The 17,795-nt window shown below is 45.0% G+C and overlaps 1 protein-coding gene across 1 annotated transcript; it reads left to right on the top strand.

The window, feature by feature from the left end:
- The first annotated feature begins 1,464 nt into the window (after positions 1–1,464).
- On the top strand, positions 1,465–16,484 carry Akirin1 (akirin 1). Its single transcript, XM_028854486.2, has 5 exons — positions 1,465–1,826; positions 8,519–8,659; positions 12,539–12,673; positions 13,716–13,787; positions 14,971–16,484. Exons 1-5 carry the CDS (start codon positions 1,610–1,612, stop codon positions 14,979–14,981), a joined length of 576 nt encoding a protein of 191 aa, XP_028710319.1. The 5' UTR covers positions 1,465–1,609; the 3' UTR covers positions 14,982–16,484.
- The last annotated feature ends 1,311 nt before the right edge of the window (positions 16,485–17,795 follow it).

The raw sequence follows: 17,795 nt of genomic DNA, 5'->3' as shown, positions 1-17,795 counted from the left end.
TTTGAACCTCAATATGGCAATAGCAAAAAGAAAACCAGCAATTTGCTATGCTGGGCCATAATAGAATTGTTTCTTATATTTTACAAAAATAAATGTGAAAATGCATGACCTATGTTATGATCTTTTCAAGAGTTTGTAGAAATGGAAGAGGACTCAGAGAAAAACAACCAAAAAAGGACTTTAAAAAAAAAAAAAACTGCCGGGCGGTGGTGGTGGCGGCGGCGGCGGTGGTGGCACATGCCTTTAATCCCAGCACTCGGAAGGCAGAGCCAGGCGGATCTCTGTGAGTTCGAGGCCAGCCTGGACTACCAAGTGAGTTCCAGGAAAAGGCGCAAACTACACAGAGAAATCCTGTCTCGAAAAAACCAAAAAAAAAAAAAAAAAAAAGCAGCAGCAGAGGACTGGAAGTAGTAGCCTCTTCTCTAACCCAAGTGTTAAGTACGTTGACAGCCATCTTGGCTATTAGCAATGAGTATCTCAAATTTGGACTATTCTGGAAAAATCGATTACAGAGATATGTGAAGCCAAATTACAGGAGTCATGACCATCAATATATGAATAATTACAGAAAGGCTTTGAATTGGGGGGAGGGGGCAAGTCAGGTCGCTCTGTTGATGTGATTGAAAGCACTGGAGTTACTCCCCCAAAAATAACAACCACACAGTTTCTAAAAGCAGGACCTACTTGTGTTCTATTCATTTTGCAGAATATCAAAAGCATTTTCCAGCCAACAGTGCGGCAGAGCATCTAGATGGACCGGAGGAAGAACCTTCCTGAGTTGCCAAGTCAGATGGGGAAGCCAACTGCCAAATCAGCTATCAGGGGAAGTTCCAAACACTCTGGTATCACTTGCTTAGACAGTTTAAGCCAGCGAGTTCTCTGGTAGGTTTTTTTTTTTTTTTTTTTTTAAATCCTTTTTGCGTAATACATCCATTTAGTGAGCTGATTAATGGACGGGTCATCTATCTCCAAAATACATTCACTCCTAACACACCTCTTCCAATTTTGCCCATGATTGCACAGGGTTCGTGGATTAAATAAAGCCTATCCTCAGATAACCCGGCTACGCCGGTGAAGATTTCCTGGGACTCGGCGAAAAGCCCTTGATAACCCTTTAGAATCACCTCTTTTATCAAGGACAAGGGCTGCCCCAAAGCAGGTCACGCGGCCACCGGGAACCCCAGGTCTCCCTAGGTCTCTCCCATCCCCCCCCACCCCCAAACTCCTGCCGCGCAGGTGCAAAAGACCTCCGAGGCCACCCCGGCTGAGCCGGTGAAGGGGGGCCCCGGGAGGGGCGGGGGCGGGGGCCGTCCCAGTGTTGCTAGGCGACCACGCTCTCCGCCCAGACCGGCCCACTTCCTCCGCAGGGGGCGCCGCGGGCCGAGCCCAGGCCTGCGGACCTCCTGGAGAGGCCCTCTTCCGGCTTGCCCCCCCTCCGCCGGGCGGTGGCGCACGCCCGTGACGTCACAGGAGGCGGGGCCAGCGCGGCTGCCGGGTGCCGGAGGCGCCATTGGAGCCGGCTTGGCTTGGGAGCCGTAGCTCGGGAGGAGTTGGGTCCTGGGCCGCCGTTGTTGCCGCGTCTGCATCTGGTCCCTGGCCCCTCCGCGGGATGGCGTGCGGGGCGACATTGAAGCGGCCCATGGAGTTCGAGGCAGCGCTGCTGAGCCCCGGTTCCCCGAAGCGGCGACGCTGTGCCCCTCTACCCGGCCCCACTCCGGGCCTCAGGCCCCCGGACGCCGAGCCGCCGCCGCTTCAGATGCAGATGCCGCCGGCGAGTCTCCAGCCGCCTGCCCTGCCCGGCAGTGAGCGTCGCCTTCCAACTCCGGGTAACCTGCGCTGCTGCTGCTGCGAACTTGGCAGGAAGCCAGGCCGGGGCGTGGGGGGTGGGGAGGGTGCGGGGGTCGCGGACGCCGGCCGAAATCACCTCAGCTCCTCATATCGGCCTTGGAGAAAAAGGAACTGGGGTGCTGCTGGGCTCGGTTGCTTCCGGGGACGAGAGACATCCGGGAAGCCAATGGCCCCACAGTGTCGGTTTTCGGGGTTTCCTGGAGCTGGAGAGCCTGGAGGGGTGGGCACCAAGATGAGATGGGGATACCCCAGGTCGCCGAAGGCTCTTGGTGTCCCTGAACGAAGCCCCTCCTGCCTCCGCTCTACGGAACCTCCCAGCAGATCCAGCGGGCCATGGAAAATTGGATTCTGCTCACGAACCCAGCCTTGAGTGGGGAGGGAGACCGATTGGAGAGGAGGGGGCGTGAGTGTGTGCGGCGGCGCCGCACCGTGCTGGAGCTTGTTAGGGAGACTTGATTTCCAGAAGTCTTTAGGGACCAGGAGCCACCCAGCAGTCGTGGAAAATGATTTCAGTCTGTTTCGTAGAGGGAGGGACTGGCCCTGTTTTATTGTATGGCTATTGTCTTGTCTCATGTATAGCTTGACGTGGGTAGTTCGTTGGCTAGTATTTAAGAATCCTTCCGTATACAGAGATTCTGTACCAGAATTCAAATGCCTAGTACAGTGAGTTGACATGAGTAAGGCTCTTCATTTTGGCCAAGGCAAAAGGAAGGACTCATGTGACGGTAGAGATACCTATCGTATTGCAGGAGGAGGAGGGAAAAGGCTTCAGCAGTAATATTCAGCAATTTTTAAAGGGATCCCAGAAATGAGCCCTAAACCGTGGATTTGGTCAAGTCTTTTCTTTGTATTTTTTTTTCTCTTATTCCACAAGCGTTAGCAAAACCTGTAATCCCTTTAAATCATTTTTTCCCTCACCTCTTTCAGTCGCTAGTGCCTTTAGTTTTCATTTCCTTCTTCCTCTCCATGTCTACTCGAGGATATTTGCTGCCGCCAGCAGACCTCTCTCAAGCTGTGTTCACGTCTTAATCCTAGAATTTAAAGAAATACCGGACTTTTTTTTTTTTTTAACTGTGACTGTCCTTTTCCCTAGACCCACTTCGCTGCGTCTTTTCCCTTGAGTTTGTTCATCTCAGTAGTCATTTCCTTTGCTGATTTGTGACAGTGTCTCACTCTCTAGATTAGCCTATAACCCACAATGTGGCCCAGGCCTGTCTTGAGCTTAGCAGTTCCCCTGCCTCAGTATCACAGGGGCTGTGATCACAGACTTGAAAATGATTTAAATAATCATTTCTTTTTTTTTTTTTTTTTTTTTCGAACAGGTTTCTTGTGTAGCTTTCGCTTTCTGGACTCACTTGTAGTCCAGGCTGCTCGAACTCACAGAGATCCACTGGCTCTGCCTCCCGAGTGCTGGGATTAAAGGCGTGCGCCACCATCGCCCGGCTTAAATAATCATTTCTAAATAGAATTTCACATCCATTACCTAGTCTGACCCAGAATGGAATCTTTTCAATTTAAATGCCCTGGTGACTTAATGTTATATCTAACCTTATTCACAGAATGACTGAACACTAGAAGCTTTTTATGTTGTTGTTGTTGGTGGTGGTGGTGGTGTGTGTGTGTGTGTGTTTTAAATAAAGGGCCCCAAAAGCAGGGGGAGGTAGGGATGAGACAGGAAGATTGCTTGAGCCTAGAAACCCCACACCAGCCAGGGCAGCATAGGAGAACCCCATTTCAAAAAGGCAGAGGCACCAGGCGATGGTGGCACACACCTTTAATCCGAGGCAGGGGCAGGCAGATCTCTGAGTTCAAGGCCAGCCTGGTCTGTCTACAAAGGGAGTTCAGGACAGCCAGGACTACACCAAGAAACCTTGTCTTGAAAAAAAAAAAAAAAAAAAAAAGGGGGGGGCAGGGGCCTGGAAGTCTGTTTGCATAAAAGTTTTCTTCCTTCCTTCCTTCCTTCCTTCCTTCCTTCCTTCCTTCCTTCCTTCCTTCCTTCCTTTCTTTCTTTCCAAGATTTATTTTATTTGATGTTTTGCCTGCATGTATGTCTGTGTAAGGGTACCATATCCCTTGGAACTGGAGTTACAGTTGTGAGCTCCCATGTGGGTGCTGGGAATTGAACCTGGATCCTCTAGAAGAGAAGCCGGTGCTCTTACCTGCTGAGCCATCTCCCCAGCCCCAGAAGTTTTATTTCTTCAGTACTTAAATTTTCTGTACCATTTGTGTTGTGGTTCAGGTGATCTTGGTTGTTTAATGACCATTGCTAAATGTATCCAGAAGACTAGGACAGAGTGCTGTAATGAGGCCTCTTTTGTTGTTGTTGGGGGTGTGGGTTTGGAACCCAGAGCCTCAGCCATGTTCTGGGGAAACTAAATGCCCAGAACTCTGTTAGGTTTTTTAAGTTTTTAATTGATTAAACACACCCCAACCCCATGTTTTTTAGTGCTTATTGGATTTTGGTTCTGTCAGTCATGAAAGAAATATGAAGTATCGGTACATTATTTAATGCTTCTTATCTTAAGTAAAAAATGCCTTCTGGACTGGAGGGTAAAATATAAGAGAGATGTTGTCAGTTGCTCTACAAATAGAATGAGCAGGTTTGGCACTCCATGCTGTCATCTCTTGATTGCACTTGAGAAGCAAAAGCAGGATTGCTACAAGCTCAGGGCCAACCTGGTCTATATAACGAGTTCCAGGCTACCCAGGTCTTACCCAGACCCTGTCACAGAACACCAAAAAACAGTGACACCACCTAAAGGGAAATAAAAACAATCTCTTTTTTTTTTTTTTTTTTTTTTTTTTTTTTTGGTTTTTCGAGACAGGGTTTCTCTGGTGTAGCTTTGCGCCTTTCCTGGAACTCACTTGGTAGCCCAGGCTGGCCTTGAACTCACAGAGATCCGCCTGGCTCTGCCTCCCGAGTGCTGGGATTAAAGGTGTGCGCCACCACCGCCCGGCTTCAATCTCATTTTTAAATGTTCCTTCTCTTCTTCCTCACTTTTGCGGGTTAGGTGGGAGGGGAGACGTGTACACAGGCTGGTCTTGAATTCAGTAGATAACTAAGGATGACTGAACTCTACACCTTCTGAGCTCTGGGTTTCAGGCATGTGTTGCTTGGTTTTTTAATCAACCTGACTTTATTTGAATAGCAGCCCACTTGTTATTGCTATGTCCCCAAGGACGAGTTTGAACTCCTGTTCTTCCTGCCTCTACCTCCTCTGTACTGGGTGGGATTCCAGACTCCTGCTACCATGCCTGCCTTAGGGCTGAGTTTTTTAGGGGTTGGGAGGTGAGACAAAGTTTCTTTAGGTAGCCCTGGTTGGCTGGAACTCAAAAAGGTCCACCTGCCTCTGCCTCCTGGGTGCTGGGATTCAAGGTGTGCGCCACCATGTCCCACATAGGGCTGAGTCTTGAAAGACATTTAGTTGTGACTTGTAGTAATCCAGAAACACTGAAGAGTTTTGGGGAGGAATTTAGCCTGATAAATAACCTGGAAGCTAAAAGCTAAATAATAGAATCTAGGATTAAAAGCATAACTGTTACAAAGAAATTTGCATTTTTAAAAATAAATGCTGTTTCCTACTTGAGGTGGTCTTGAGAAGAAGATCGCACCATTTTCTTCCTGTGTGGATTGTAATTAGAATCTTGGATAGCCCTGAAGTTGTGTGCTGCCAGTGTCCATTTGCTGTGCAGGAGGGGTTGGAGTTCATGCGAGCCCTCTGCCCTCATGCTTGTCCTTTCTTGTTTCACAGCAGTTGCATACATCCTTGTATTGAACGAACGCTTGAGGAGTAGGACTTTAAAACGAAAGAAAGAAAAAGAAGCCTCCCTGTTGTCAAGGATCTAAAGGCTGGATTTCATGGTCTTGTTAAAGGAAAACAGTACTGTGTTTGTTCTACCATTTAGGCAGAGTTCGTTTACCTAGATTTGCAACTACTGGACCATACCATCACCGGCACTGTTATTCATTCTGTGATTTTGACTCTGTTTACCTGTTTAGATAGGCATTTCCCATGTACTTCGAATAACTAGACTAAAGATTGGGAACGGCTTCCTAAAATTGCTCGTAGCAAACAAAGTGGCATTACCTACACCTCCCACCCCTGACAAATACAGTTAAAGCAAACTACACTGGAACAATTTGAGTTGAGGAATGTAATTTCCTGGGTTTAGATAGGTTTGTGTAGCACTGGCTGGTCTGGAACTTGTTATATAGGCCAGGATGGCCTCCAACTTCTGAAGTGATCCCCCTGCCCACACCCCACCTCCCTGCATTGGAATCACAGGAATTCATCATCATGGATGCAGTCTCTGCTTTTGTTATGGGGGGCTTTATAGTATCAGGAGAAGGAATACAGTATTATGTCACCGTATGTAAAAACTTGAAATCCACATCCTTCTGGACTCTCTTGTTTCCAGGAGTTTATAGTTGCTAGCTAGTGTTTCCTGCATGTTGGCAAGTTCAGTTTGTGCTGACTGAGAATAATCATTTGAGTCCTAGCAAACATTGTGTTATATCACCTTTCTTTATTTTTCCAGTGCTGGGATTGCATGTAAAGCCAGTGCTCTACCACTGAGCTGTAGCCACTGCCCTCATCTTCCTTTTTGGATATAGTCTTGCTGAGGTGCTTGGGCTGGCCTTCACCTTGCTGTATTTTCCAGTGTAGCCTTGATCTTGGGATCCTCTTGCCTTGGCCTCCAGAGAAGCTGGGTTTCGAGTTGGCCTCACAGGACCCAGCTCAGAAATGTTTTGGGATCATGACTGGCTTGAGAAAGTGTTTGTTTTGAGACAGGGTCTCACTCAGCCCAGTCTGACCTTGACCTAGCAATGATCCTCCTGTTTCTATTTCCCAATCACAGAGATTACAGGAACAGGCTACCAACCCAGCTTGTTTTTTTTTTTTTTGTTTTTTGTTTTTTGGTTTTTCGAGACAGGGTTTCTCTTGTGTAGCTTTGTGCCTTTCCTGGAACTCACTTGGTAGCCCAGGCTGGCCTCGAACTCACAGAGATCCGCCTGGCTCTGCCTCCCAAGTGCTGGGATTAAAGGCGTGCGCCACCACCGCCCGGCACCCCAGCTTGTTTTTTAAGACAGTGTCTCATGTAGCCCAGACTGTTCTCAAACTCTGTATAATCGAGAATGACTTTGGATTCCTGATTCTCCTGCCTCCCTCCTTCCAAGCCATGGGTTTGCCACCACACCCAGCTTAGAAACTATTAAGAATTTATTTTTATTTTTAATTATGTGGGGTTTTTGTTGTTGGTTTTGTTTGTTTTCCAGACAGGGTTTCTCTGTGTAGCCCTGGCTATTCTGGAACTCACTTTGTAGACCAGGCTAGCCTTGAATTTACAGAGATCCTCCCAAGTGCTGAGATTAAAGGTGTGTGCCAACCACCACCTAGCTTTTAAAAACACTTTTAATGAGCCTTGATAATCCCAAACAATAGCCCTCGGCTCCTCCCCTGTCTGTGTCCAGACTGTTACACTAATGGTTTTTGCTATGTACCATCTTCTCATGGAACAAAAACTTAATTGTTAAAAGACCTTTAGTGATAAGAGACTCACCCATAGTACTGTGTTTTGTGGAAATATAAAACTTAACTGAGCAAAGGTTGCTGTGAGTTTAAGACTAAGGTGGACTATATAGTTAAACCATTTTTCAAACAGAGAACCGACAGTGGTGACATACACCTTTAATCCCAGTGCTTGGAAAATGGAGAAGGGGAGCATCAGAAAGAGTCCATGGTCATCTTAACTACACGCAGGATCAAGGCTGGCCTAGGCTACATGAAACTCTGTCTCAAAAACAAAGCAAATTAAAAATAAAAGCATGGCTTATTTTACTTTAAATTGTAGCAGCGAATCCAGCAAAGTGCAGGTCTGACTTGCTTGTTTACCACAGGCAAAAAGTAAAGGAAATTGGATGAGGGGCTTGACCAAACAGCTATTATTTTAGGGGTTAAACTTTTTTAGTTTCGTTATTTTTATTTTATGTATATGAGTGTTTTCCTGCATGTTTGACTGTGTACCGCTATAGAGGCCAGAAAGGGACTCAGATTCACTGGAACTGGAATGAAAGACTGCTGTGACCCCCATCTGGGTGCTGGGAATCAAATCTAGATCCTCTGGAAGAGCAGTCAGTGCTCTTAACTGCTGAGCCTTCTAAAATGTATTCTGTTGTGAGCGTGGTATGTGTGTGGAAGTCAGAGAACAGCTGTAGAGTTGGTTGTCCCCTTCCAGTTTTATGTAGGGATCTGAACTCAGGGCACCAGGCTTGCACAGCAAACACCTTTATGCACTGAACCATGTCACCAGCTCCATAGTCAGAACAAGAACACTGTCTTGAGCTATAGGACTGGTTTGTACAGTGTAAACATTTACCTGTTAATAACATAGGGATGAGGAAGAGATTATATTATGACCTGTATGATAAAGGGGCTATTTAGTCAAAATACCTTCTTTGGACTGGGGATGTATCTTATTGGTAGAGTGTTTGCCTAGTGTCAAAAAGACTTGGAGTTTGAACTCCAGCAACTCGTAGAATAAAATAATAAGACCTTTCTTGCCTATCTTCTCAAGAAAGTTTTTAGGGATGGGAAGTCTGAAGAAATGACCACAAAATGAATGCTCAAGTTCATTTCTTTTTCTTTTTCTTTTTTTTTTTTTTTACTAGAGCAAATTTTTCAGAACATAAAGCAAGAATATAGCCGTTATCAGAGATGGAGACATTTAGAGGTGGTTCTCAGTCAGAGTGAAGCCTGTACTTCAGAAAGCCAGCCTCCCTCCTCGGCACTCAGCGCACCAAGTTCTCCAGGTAAGCATGCTTGGGTGTGGAAAATCTATTTTTGGGGCGGGGGGGGGGGGGCCGGTTTGGCGTTGCACACCTGTAATCCTGGCATATTTAAGAGGCTAAAGGCAGGATCGTAGTTTGAAACCAGCTTGTGGTATATACAGCGAGACCCTGTCTCCGAACAGTCTGCCTTTCTGTAGTTGCAGTGTGTCCTTTAGCACCTGTGCTGTGTCCCTTTCTCAGGACTGTGACAGCCTGGCAAATTAGTCGGGAAGGTTATGGTTTCAAATGGGACTGTCCTTCGTGCGGCAGAGGCCTGGGGAAGGTTATGGTTTCAGATATGACTGTCCTTCATGCGGCAGAGGCCTGGGGAAGTGGCTCAGTTCATGCAGTGAGCTTTTGGCTTCCTCTTCATATGGTACCGACCAGGAAATGGGGGTGACATGGAACCAGATGCAGATATATAAACTTCAAAGACCTGGCCCAGTGACCTATTTGCACCTGCCGGGCCGCGTCTTTTAAGACACCACAAGCTAGAGAACAAGCGCTTAAAACATGGGGTTATGGGGAATATTCTAGATTCAAACTCTAACATGGAACTAAGTTATTTCTTATGTAAACTTACTAATTAAGCTTTGTTTTTGTTTTTGATGTTTGCTTTGAGGTTTTACTTTTGGCTTGAGCAAGTTTTATTTACTTATTTTAATGATTTGTTTTTATTTTATGTGCACTGGTATTTTGCCTGCATGGATGTGTATGTGGAGTTGTCAGATCCCCTGGAACTGGAGTTACAGACAGCTGTGAGCTGCTATGTGGTGCTGAGACTTGAACCCAGGTCCTCTGGGAGAACAGCCAGTTCTCTTAACCATTGAGCCATCTTTCCAGCTCCTGAGCAAGTTGTTTTTTCTCACCATGTAGCCCTGGCTTGCCTGGACACCTCAGAGATCCTACCTTTGTCTCTTGAGTGTTGGAATTAAAGTTGTCTGCCACTATGCCTGGTCCCTTGTTGAGACCAGGTCTCGGTACGTAGCCCTGGCTAGTCTGGAACTCGATATAAAGACCCAGCTGTCCTCCAGCTTGTGGAAGTCCTCTTGCTGACTACACCCTTGAGCTGTCACGCCCAATGTGTTAAAAATCCAATGCTCATATGCATTAAATTTATTTCAGGTACATAAGTAGTAGTCATATGTGGCGCTGTATTGGACGCACAAATGTAAGAAATTTGTTTTAGAAAGTTCTATTGGACAGTCCCGTTTTGTAACCTTGATAAATGGATTGTGGGGGCAGTACTCTAAAATCTCAGGATTTGAGGTTGTCTCTGTCACTTAGTGAGCTAGACTTGCCTGCTTTGTCCCTATAAATGGTCAACAGACCAGTGCTGCAAACATCTGTGTCCTAAAACAGTTGAAAAGATTGTTTCTTCAGAGTATTCCATTTCTTTTCTTTTCTTCCTTCCTTCCTTCCTTCCTTCCTTCCTTCCTTCCTTCCTTCCTTCCTTCCTTCCTTTCTTTTTCTTTCTTTCTTTCTGTCTGTCTTTCTTTCTTTCTTTTTCTTTCTGTCTGTCTGTCTGTCTTCTTTCTCTCTCCCTCCCTCCTTCCCTATCTCTCTCTCTCTCTCTCTCTCTCTCTCTCTCTCTCTCTCTCTCTTTGGTTTTTCGAGACAGGGTTTCTCTGTGTAGCTTTGCGCCTTTCCTGGAACCCAGGCTGGCCTTGAGCTCACAGAGATCCATCTGTGTCTCCCTCCCGAGTGCTGGGATTAAAGGAGTGCGCTACCACTGCCCAGCCAGTAATGTTAAAGTAGTAGAAAATGTTGAGTAGAGAAATGATAACCAATGATGAGGCCAGATGTTTTGGTCATGTTTCATTTGTAGAGGAAAAAAAAAAATCTGTGTTTAGTTTAATTGGAAAAAGCCATAAAAGGTTTGTTTCTAAGTGGTAAGTAGCTTAAATACTTACAGGAACGAAGAAACAGATTCTAGACTAACTTCGGAGGTTCTCAGGCCTGAGTTATGGCTTGATCTTTATGCTTATATTTCTAAGGCTGCTATTTTACCATCAGCAGGCAGGAAGTCCTGTGGAATCTGTTGCTCCAGTTGCCAGCTCCAGAATCAGGCTATTGCTTGCTTCTTTTGGCCTCCCTTCCAAAGTAGAAGCTATAACCTTATCCCTCCCATTTTTGCTGAGTGCTCTGAGTGAGCTTGTTTAATAAAACCTGTTCACATCTGAAATCTTAGCTCCTAGGAAGCTAGAAATTACAGTTTTGATTTACCACAACCTCTGGTAAAGCCACAAGGAAAACTGAGAAAGAGGCCTATAGGTAAGAGTTCATTACTAAGTAGCAGAGAATGACCTTGACCGCGATTCTTTTTTTTTTTTTTTTTTTTGGTTTTTCGAGACAGGGTTTCTCTGTGTAGCTTTGAACCGCGATTCTTTATCCTGCCTCCACCTTGGAAGTGCTGGGTTTACAGGACTCTGATTAGTCACAGAAGGAACAAGAGTTAATAAAGGTGTAATGAGCTCTCAGTTGGTCGAGTGCTTGCCTCACATGCATGAATCCTGGGTGGGGTCCCTAGCACCAAATAAAACCAACACTGTAACCCCAGTAAATGAGGAGGCACAGGCAGAAGGATCAGAAATTAAAGGTTATTTGGGGGTACTAACAATTTCAAGGCCAGCCTGGACTTCTTGAGACCATTTCCAAAAGGAGTGGTAAGAGGTTAATGTCAGTGGCCTATTTTATATTGTTGAGCAATTCCAATGGTCCTGAATCTCAGATTCCCTGTAGCTTACAAATCATTTGTGGATCCTAAAAATAAAAGATGCCCTGGCCCTGCTCTGCTACAGAATCATTATCAGAAAGTGTATTTTTGGTGTTTGTTTTACAGTCAGATTTGTCTATAATCTGATGTCCATAGTGGCCACATGTGCCCCAGGGTAGCTGTGAATGAAGTCCAGTACAAAATCATGAACATTAAACATTATGAGGAACAGGGTATGGTGTTGAGCACCTTTCATCCCAGCACTCAGGGGCAGAGACAGGTGGATCTCTATGAGTGCCAAGCCAGTCTGGTGGACACAGCAAGTTCCAGGGCGACATTAAAAAATAAATAAATAAATAAAAAAACTTGGAAAAAAATGTTAACCTTTCTTTGTATCTTGATTATATACAGTTCTTAGGCATGAGTTTTGTAGATGGCAGTATTGTGTGTCCCAGTGTGAGGCTGGACACATCTGAGTGATTTCCAAAGACTTATGTTCTAAATGTACTTTTCCTAATCCAGACTGGAGGCTTCAGCTTTAAGCTTTTGGTTCTGGTCTTTTATGGGGTGAGTATGAGCCTGGATTGTTAGGATATCAGAACTGTTGTGTGTACACAGCTCCGCTAGCACTCGGTACAAGTCTATTCCCCTGCTTCTCAGTTTACCTTTAGCTTTGCTTATAGAGCACGGGCCAGGGAGATAGCCCCGTCTGTACAGTACACGTAGGATGACCTGAGTTTGAGTCCCACAACTCACATTTTAAAAAAGCCAAGCGTAGCAGCCCATATTTGTAATCTTAGCACGTAGAGAGGTGGCGACAGGGAAGGTTCCCCGGGCTCCCTGGCCAGCTAGGCCAGCCTATTTAAAGTTTCTGTGTATCTTGAGGAGTGTTTCTATGAAAGCTGTTAATTCCGAATATGGAACTGGAATATGCTGTGTAAAGAAGTTTTATCTTTTTAGGGGGATAGGGAATACTGGGGCTTGAGTCAGCCTTGAATTAGACAAGTGCTCTACACTGATCTTTTATTTTTGAGGGTCTTGTTAAGTTTCCCATGTGTACCTCAAACTCCATTCTTTTCTCCTCTAGAATAGCTGGGGTTATAGGCATGTGCCACTGCACCCAACTTATGTTTTGTTCTTGCCAGGTTCTTCCTGGATGAAGAAGGACCAGCCCACCTTTACCCTTCGACAAGTGGGGATAATATGTGAGCGTCTCCTAAAAGACTATGAAGATAAAGTCCGAGAGGAGTATGAGCAGATCCTCAGTACCAAACTCGCAGGTAGGCTGAGACCTAGGCTGCTGCTGCTGTTGGTGTAACTCAAAAAGAGGGCTTTGTGTAAGAGGGGTTGTGGGTTGTGAACACTGCAGCTACGTTGATGGTGCCATGGGTGTTGTTTACACATTCGAGAGAACTCATTTACATTTCTGAAAGCAGATGAGTCAAGCTCCACGTGTAAGAATGTTCCGGAAGTATAGGCATTGAGTAGGCCACCAGCTGGTGAGCAGGTGGTTGGCTTATGGCCCTGACTCCCAACAGGTGTCAGGATTGGTGCCGTGCAGTGTCACTGACATGTTCACACTTCTGCCGTGGAGTCACTTCGTTGATGTAGAAGTTGAGCACTCTTTGGTTTGGGAGGTAGGATAGAAAAGCAAGTCTAGATCAGCTGAGGCTTGGACTAGAGATGGCTCAGCAGTTAAAGAGTGCTTCCTGCTCTCCCAGAGGACATGAGTTCAATTCCCAGCACCCATGTCAGGTGGTTCAAGACCACTTATAACTCCAGCTCTGGCTGATCCAATACTCTCTGGACTCCAAGGGCACCTGCACTCAAATGTACATGCCAGCACACACACACAATTTAAAAAATAATAAAAATAAATCTGGAACTTACTGTGTGGACCAGGCTAGCTTGACTTAAGTTTCAAGAATGGATTCAGCATGAAGCTACCTAGCCTTTAGAACTACCTCTAGCAACTTGAAGTTCCCTCAAGGAATGGGATTCCAAGCATGAAGCTACCTCAGCTTTTTTTTCCCCCTTTAGAGATCTACCTCATCCATTTGCAGGCCCTTTGTTACTGATCCCACTATAATCCCACTCTTCATGTTTTCATTTTGTAATGAAAAAAGGACTTCAGGATTTCAAGTTCACATACCTTGGTTCTGGGAGGCCATGGATAATGGGTAGAATTATAGGAGAGAAAAAGGGATGTTTGAGTAGAGAATGGAAACAGGGAAGACAGATGCCACCCTGCTTCCTAAATTGCCTGAGGGATTAGGGATGGGTTTCTGGGATAAGTATATACTCTTTATTATATCTTCACAGAACAGTATGAATCTTTTGTGAAATTCACACATGATCAGATTATGCGGCGATATGGGACAAGGCCAACAAGCTGTAAGTATACCAAGTTTTTCTTTAAAATTTCCAAGTTCTTAAGAAAAAGATTTTCTTTTTTTTAAGATTTTATTTATTATGTATACAGTGTTCTGCCTGCAGGCCAGAAGAGGGCACCAGATCTCATTACAGATGGTTGTGAGCCACCATGTGGTTGCTGGGAATTGAACTCAGGACCTTTGGAAGACCAAGCAGTGCTCTTAACCTCTGAGCCATCTCTCCAGCCCCAAGAACAAGATTTTGCTTGGGAGTATTTTGTGTCCTGGGAGCAAGAGGCCCTGGGTTATTGCTCTTGCTGAGGACCCAGGCTCAATTTCCAGTGTCCACATGGTGGCTCACAAACACCTATAACTTCAGTCCCAGATCTGATGCCTCCTTCTGATCTCCAAGGGCACCTAGCAGACATGTGGTACACAAACATGTGCAGGCAAAACACTCATACGCATAAAATAAGTAAATCTTAAAATTTTTTTTTTTTTTTTTAAAATTTTGAAAGGCTCTGTAAAGTGAAGTGGCTTAAGTACTTCGGTGTCCAGCACAGTGTGACACCAATAAATTCTAATTTCATATTATCCTCACAGTAGCCTAGGAGGTGGAGCTTTTTTTTTTTTAATTTTTTTTTTAATTTTTATTTTATTTATTTATTGTTTTTTTTGAGACAGAGTTTCTCTGTGTACTTGCACCTTTCCTGGAACTCACTTGGTGTAGCCCAGGCTGGCCTTGAACTCACAGAGATCCACCTGGCTCTGCCTCCTGAGTGCTGGGATTAAAGGCGTGCACCACCACCACCACCACCACCACCACCCGGCAGAGGTGGAACTTTTAAATATTAACCCCGTTTTTATTGGTAAAGACAATATTTAGAGATGTTAGATAATTCGCTCAAGTTTCTGTAGTTAGCCGAGATTGCCTCCTATGGTCATTTGACTCAGTACCAGTCTCTTTGTTAATATTTTTCCTCCAGAAAGGTGAGTCCAGTTAGTTTACGGAAGTTGATTGATGCAGTGAGTGGTCAAGGTTTCTTATTTCTAAATATTTGAAATACTTGAGACAGATTTCTTAATTCCTATCTTTTAAGTGGTAGCTCCCACAGTTTGATCATTTACTGCTAGTGTATGTTTTAAAAAGAATGAGACTACAACCTCATTATTCTTTTCATTTGTCTTTTAACCCTAATTTGCAGATGTATCCTGAAGCCTTCTTGCCTATCTTGGTACCAGGTGTGACCTCAAGAGATGGCTGCTGTACACTTTTTGCAACTGGTTTGATATCACATTTCAGCTCCAACTTTGCATCCTGAGAACACTTAAATGTTTCTGCAGGTCCATTTTATACAACTTGAAAGACCTTAAAACTTTCTGGTTGCCACAGCATATCTTTCTTTTCTGCTCATCCACTAAACAGCTGTACCCTACTGTGATAGGTTTTCCATACAAAAGTACCTGGAGCAGCAGTTTAGCAAAGAATGCCTTCAGTGGCACTCAACATGTGGAGTTTCCCCAAGCACAGCTCTGTGAGAAGTGTGTGAGTGTGTGTGTGCGTGTGTGTCTGTGTGTTTTAAGTTATTATTTGTGTTGTGCAAAACTTGTTTTGACCTTGGGGATTCTGGCTGTGAATTTGATGCACGACAATTATGGTTAGAAACATTTTTTTGGTCTACGAAAGATCATTAATGTTTGGTGACCATATAAGTTGTAACAGTGGATTGTTGTATGTGTAGGTATTATCGTTAAATACAGGGACTGTTTCCAGGCACAGAAATTGAATCATAAGTTAGGATGGACATTAGGCATGATTACGATGATGTAGGGAAGGTCTGCTGTCCTGAATCTGCAAATACATGGTGAGAGATTAGAACAAACTGGAGACGGGCCATCAACACACAGACTCTGCCTAGCTGTGCTGGAAAACACTTTGACTCCAAGCCTTAAAATACCCTGTGGAGTCTGCGCTCACCTCATTCATACAGTCAAGGAGCTCCCTGGACACTGAACTTCTACAGGGAACAGTTCTCCCCTGGAGCGGAACATCAGGGTGTGCTCGGAGTGTAACACGGGGGAGTGCAGGGCTGGGCCGGGCCTTGCAGCACCGCTCCTTGGGAAGAGCTACTTCACCTTCTCATCGGTTTCAGCAAGGATCTGGATCTTTTGTCCAGGTTCCCCCAAACTCCCCTAAGGTCTCCGTGTTCAACTGTTAGAGCTTGGTTTTGGCAGCTCCCTGCCTGAAGTTGCTTATTGGCTATTGTTTGCCTTGGTCTCGAGGCTGTGACCAGAGAGCAGCCTCTGTTGAGGTGGGAGTTAAGTACACATTTATTTTTACTGTGACTTGTTCAGGACCACATTTTACAAAATGCCTTGTTTCCTTTACTGTTGTTTTGGAAAGGAAAGTTTATTAAAATTGTTTTAGTTTGAGAATATAGTTTTATTAATTACGGCTTTATTTTGGAAAACTCTTGAGTTTTAATTCAAATGTTTGCCAATACCTTCCAAAGTAAGGTGATATTCAGAGACAGTTGTTGAGATCGATGGCTTATGGACATTTCTGGGGTATTCACATTTGAAGATTCCTTATTAATGAATGTCTTTGACTTAAATCTAACCAAAAACTGCAACATTATTCTTTGTACATTTTCATTATATAGTGTTAACAAGCTTAGTTGCAAACAAATAAAATACTTAAGCTATTTGTTTACCTTGCCTTTTTGGTACTGTGATAATGTGTATTCAGATAACTCCCTAAGGCTGCTCTAACCATTTCCATAGCTCAACAACCTGTGGAGGATTTACAGACTCCTGGAGCCCACCATCGCCCATTCATATTAAAGACTGACTCACTAAAGGACAGCTGGTTTCATCTCTTCTTTCTCTAGGGGAGTACTTGTTCCCTGAAGAGGAGCCAGAGTAGTGGCTGTTGTGATGGGGTAGCTAAGGGCCTGTGAGGATGCCAAGTCGGGAAGGCTGCTCACCCAAGGCCCATTAGACACCACTGTGCTGTGCTCCCTTACTAAGTGTTCCTGTAAGCAACTCCTGGCTGAGAGTGCTTTCCTGAGTGACGGTCATGGCACCCTCAACTGCCAGCAGTGCCTGTGGCTGTTCTTAGGTTACCCATTGGGACCATGGCGTATGATATCTCTGTGGTTGGCATTAAGGGAATTAAGGCTACACAGGGGACCTGGAAGCCTGTGAGTCTTTGAAGTTCAATGTCATCCTTGGCTACATAGCATTCAAGGCCAGTCTGGACTGTGTGAGTTCATGAGACCCTGTATGTATATGTGCGTGTGTGTCGTGCGTATATACTTTTTTTTTTTTAAACTTTGACTTCTAGGGCTAGAACTTAAGGGTATTTCCCAGATAGGGAAATTCCATTGTCTTATGGAAATTCTGACTTAAGGATAAAACCTACAAAAACTACAAGGATGCATTGGAATGTGTAATTTCAGAAAAACCTGTCCAGGAGCTCCTTAAGTTACTCAGCTAGATGCGGTGACTCACACCTATGTTTAATAAGTCTACCTTTTGGACCGTACTGGGGGTTGAACCTAGTACTCTATACATGCTAGGCAAGTTCACTACCACTGAGCTATCTCTATCTACTTAATGATGTCTCTGCCTGCCTCGGAGGAAGAATACCTGGTGATCCAAGAATCAGGCAGGGTTAGAGTAGGCAGCGGATGCGGCAGCTCAGTTGATGGTGTTTGTCCAGCGAGCACAACACCCTGGGTTTGGTCTCTAGAATACATGAAAGCATTCATGGGGAGGAAGAAGAGAAGGGCAAGTCCCTTAGCTACACAATGAAGTTGGAAGCTTGGGCTGTGTGAGAGAGAGCCTGTCTGACAACAAGTGGGGGGGGTATATGTGGCTCAGTGGTTGAGAGCATGTACTGCCCCTGCAGAAGACCCAGGTTTGGTTTCCACAACCCACTTTGGCTAACTCACAGTCACATGTAACTCCAGTTCCAGGGGATCTGATGCCTCTGACCTCAGGCACCCATACAGCCTGCACATACCTA

The sequence above is a fragment of the Peromyscus leucopus genome, chromosome 2, assembly GCF_004664715.2.
Source record: "Peromyscus leucopus breed LL Stock chromosome 2, UCI_PerLeu_2.1, whole genome shotgun sequence".
NCBI classification, from domain to species: Eukaryota; Metazoa; Chordata; class Mammalia; order Rodentia; family Cricetidae; genus Peromyscus; species Peromyscus leucopus.
Note: the sequence above shows the minus strand (reverse complement) of the source record. Positions and strands in the feature narration are given on the sequence as shown.

Excerpts from the sequence above, each read along its gene's own strand:
- Akirin1 (XM_028854486.2), top strand. The coding sequence starts at position 1,610 with ATGGCGTGCGGGGCGACATTGAAGCGGCCCATGGAGTTCGAGGCAGCG. Across the intron at positions 1,827-8,518 it reads GCGTCGCCTTCCAACTCCGG|AGCAAATTTTTCAGAACATA; the intron begins GTAACCTGCGCT and ends TTTTTTTACTAG. Across the intron at positions 12,674-13,715 it reads CCTCAGTACCAAACTCGCAG|AACAGTATGAATCTTTTGTG; the intron begins GTAGGCTGAGAC and ends ATATCTTCACAG.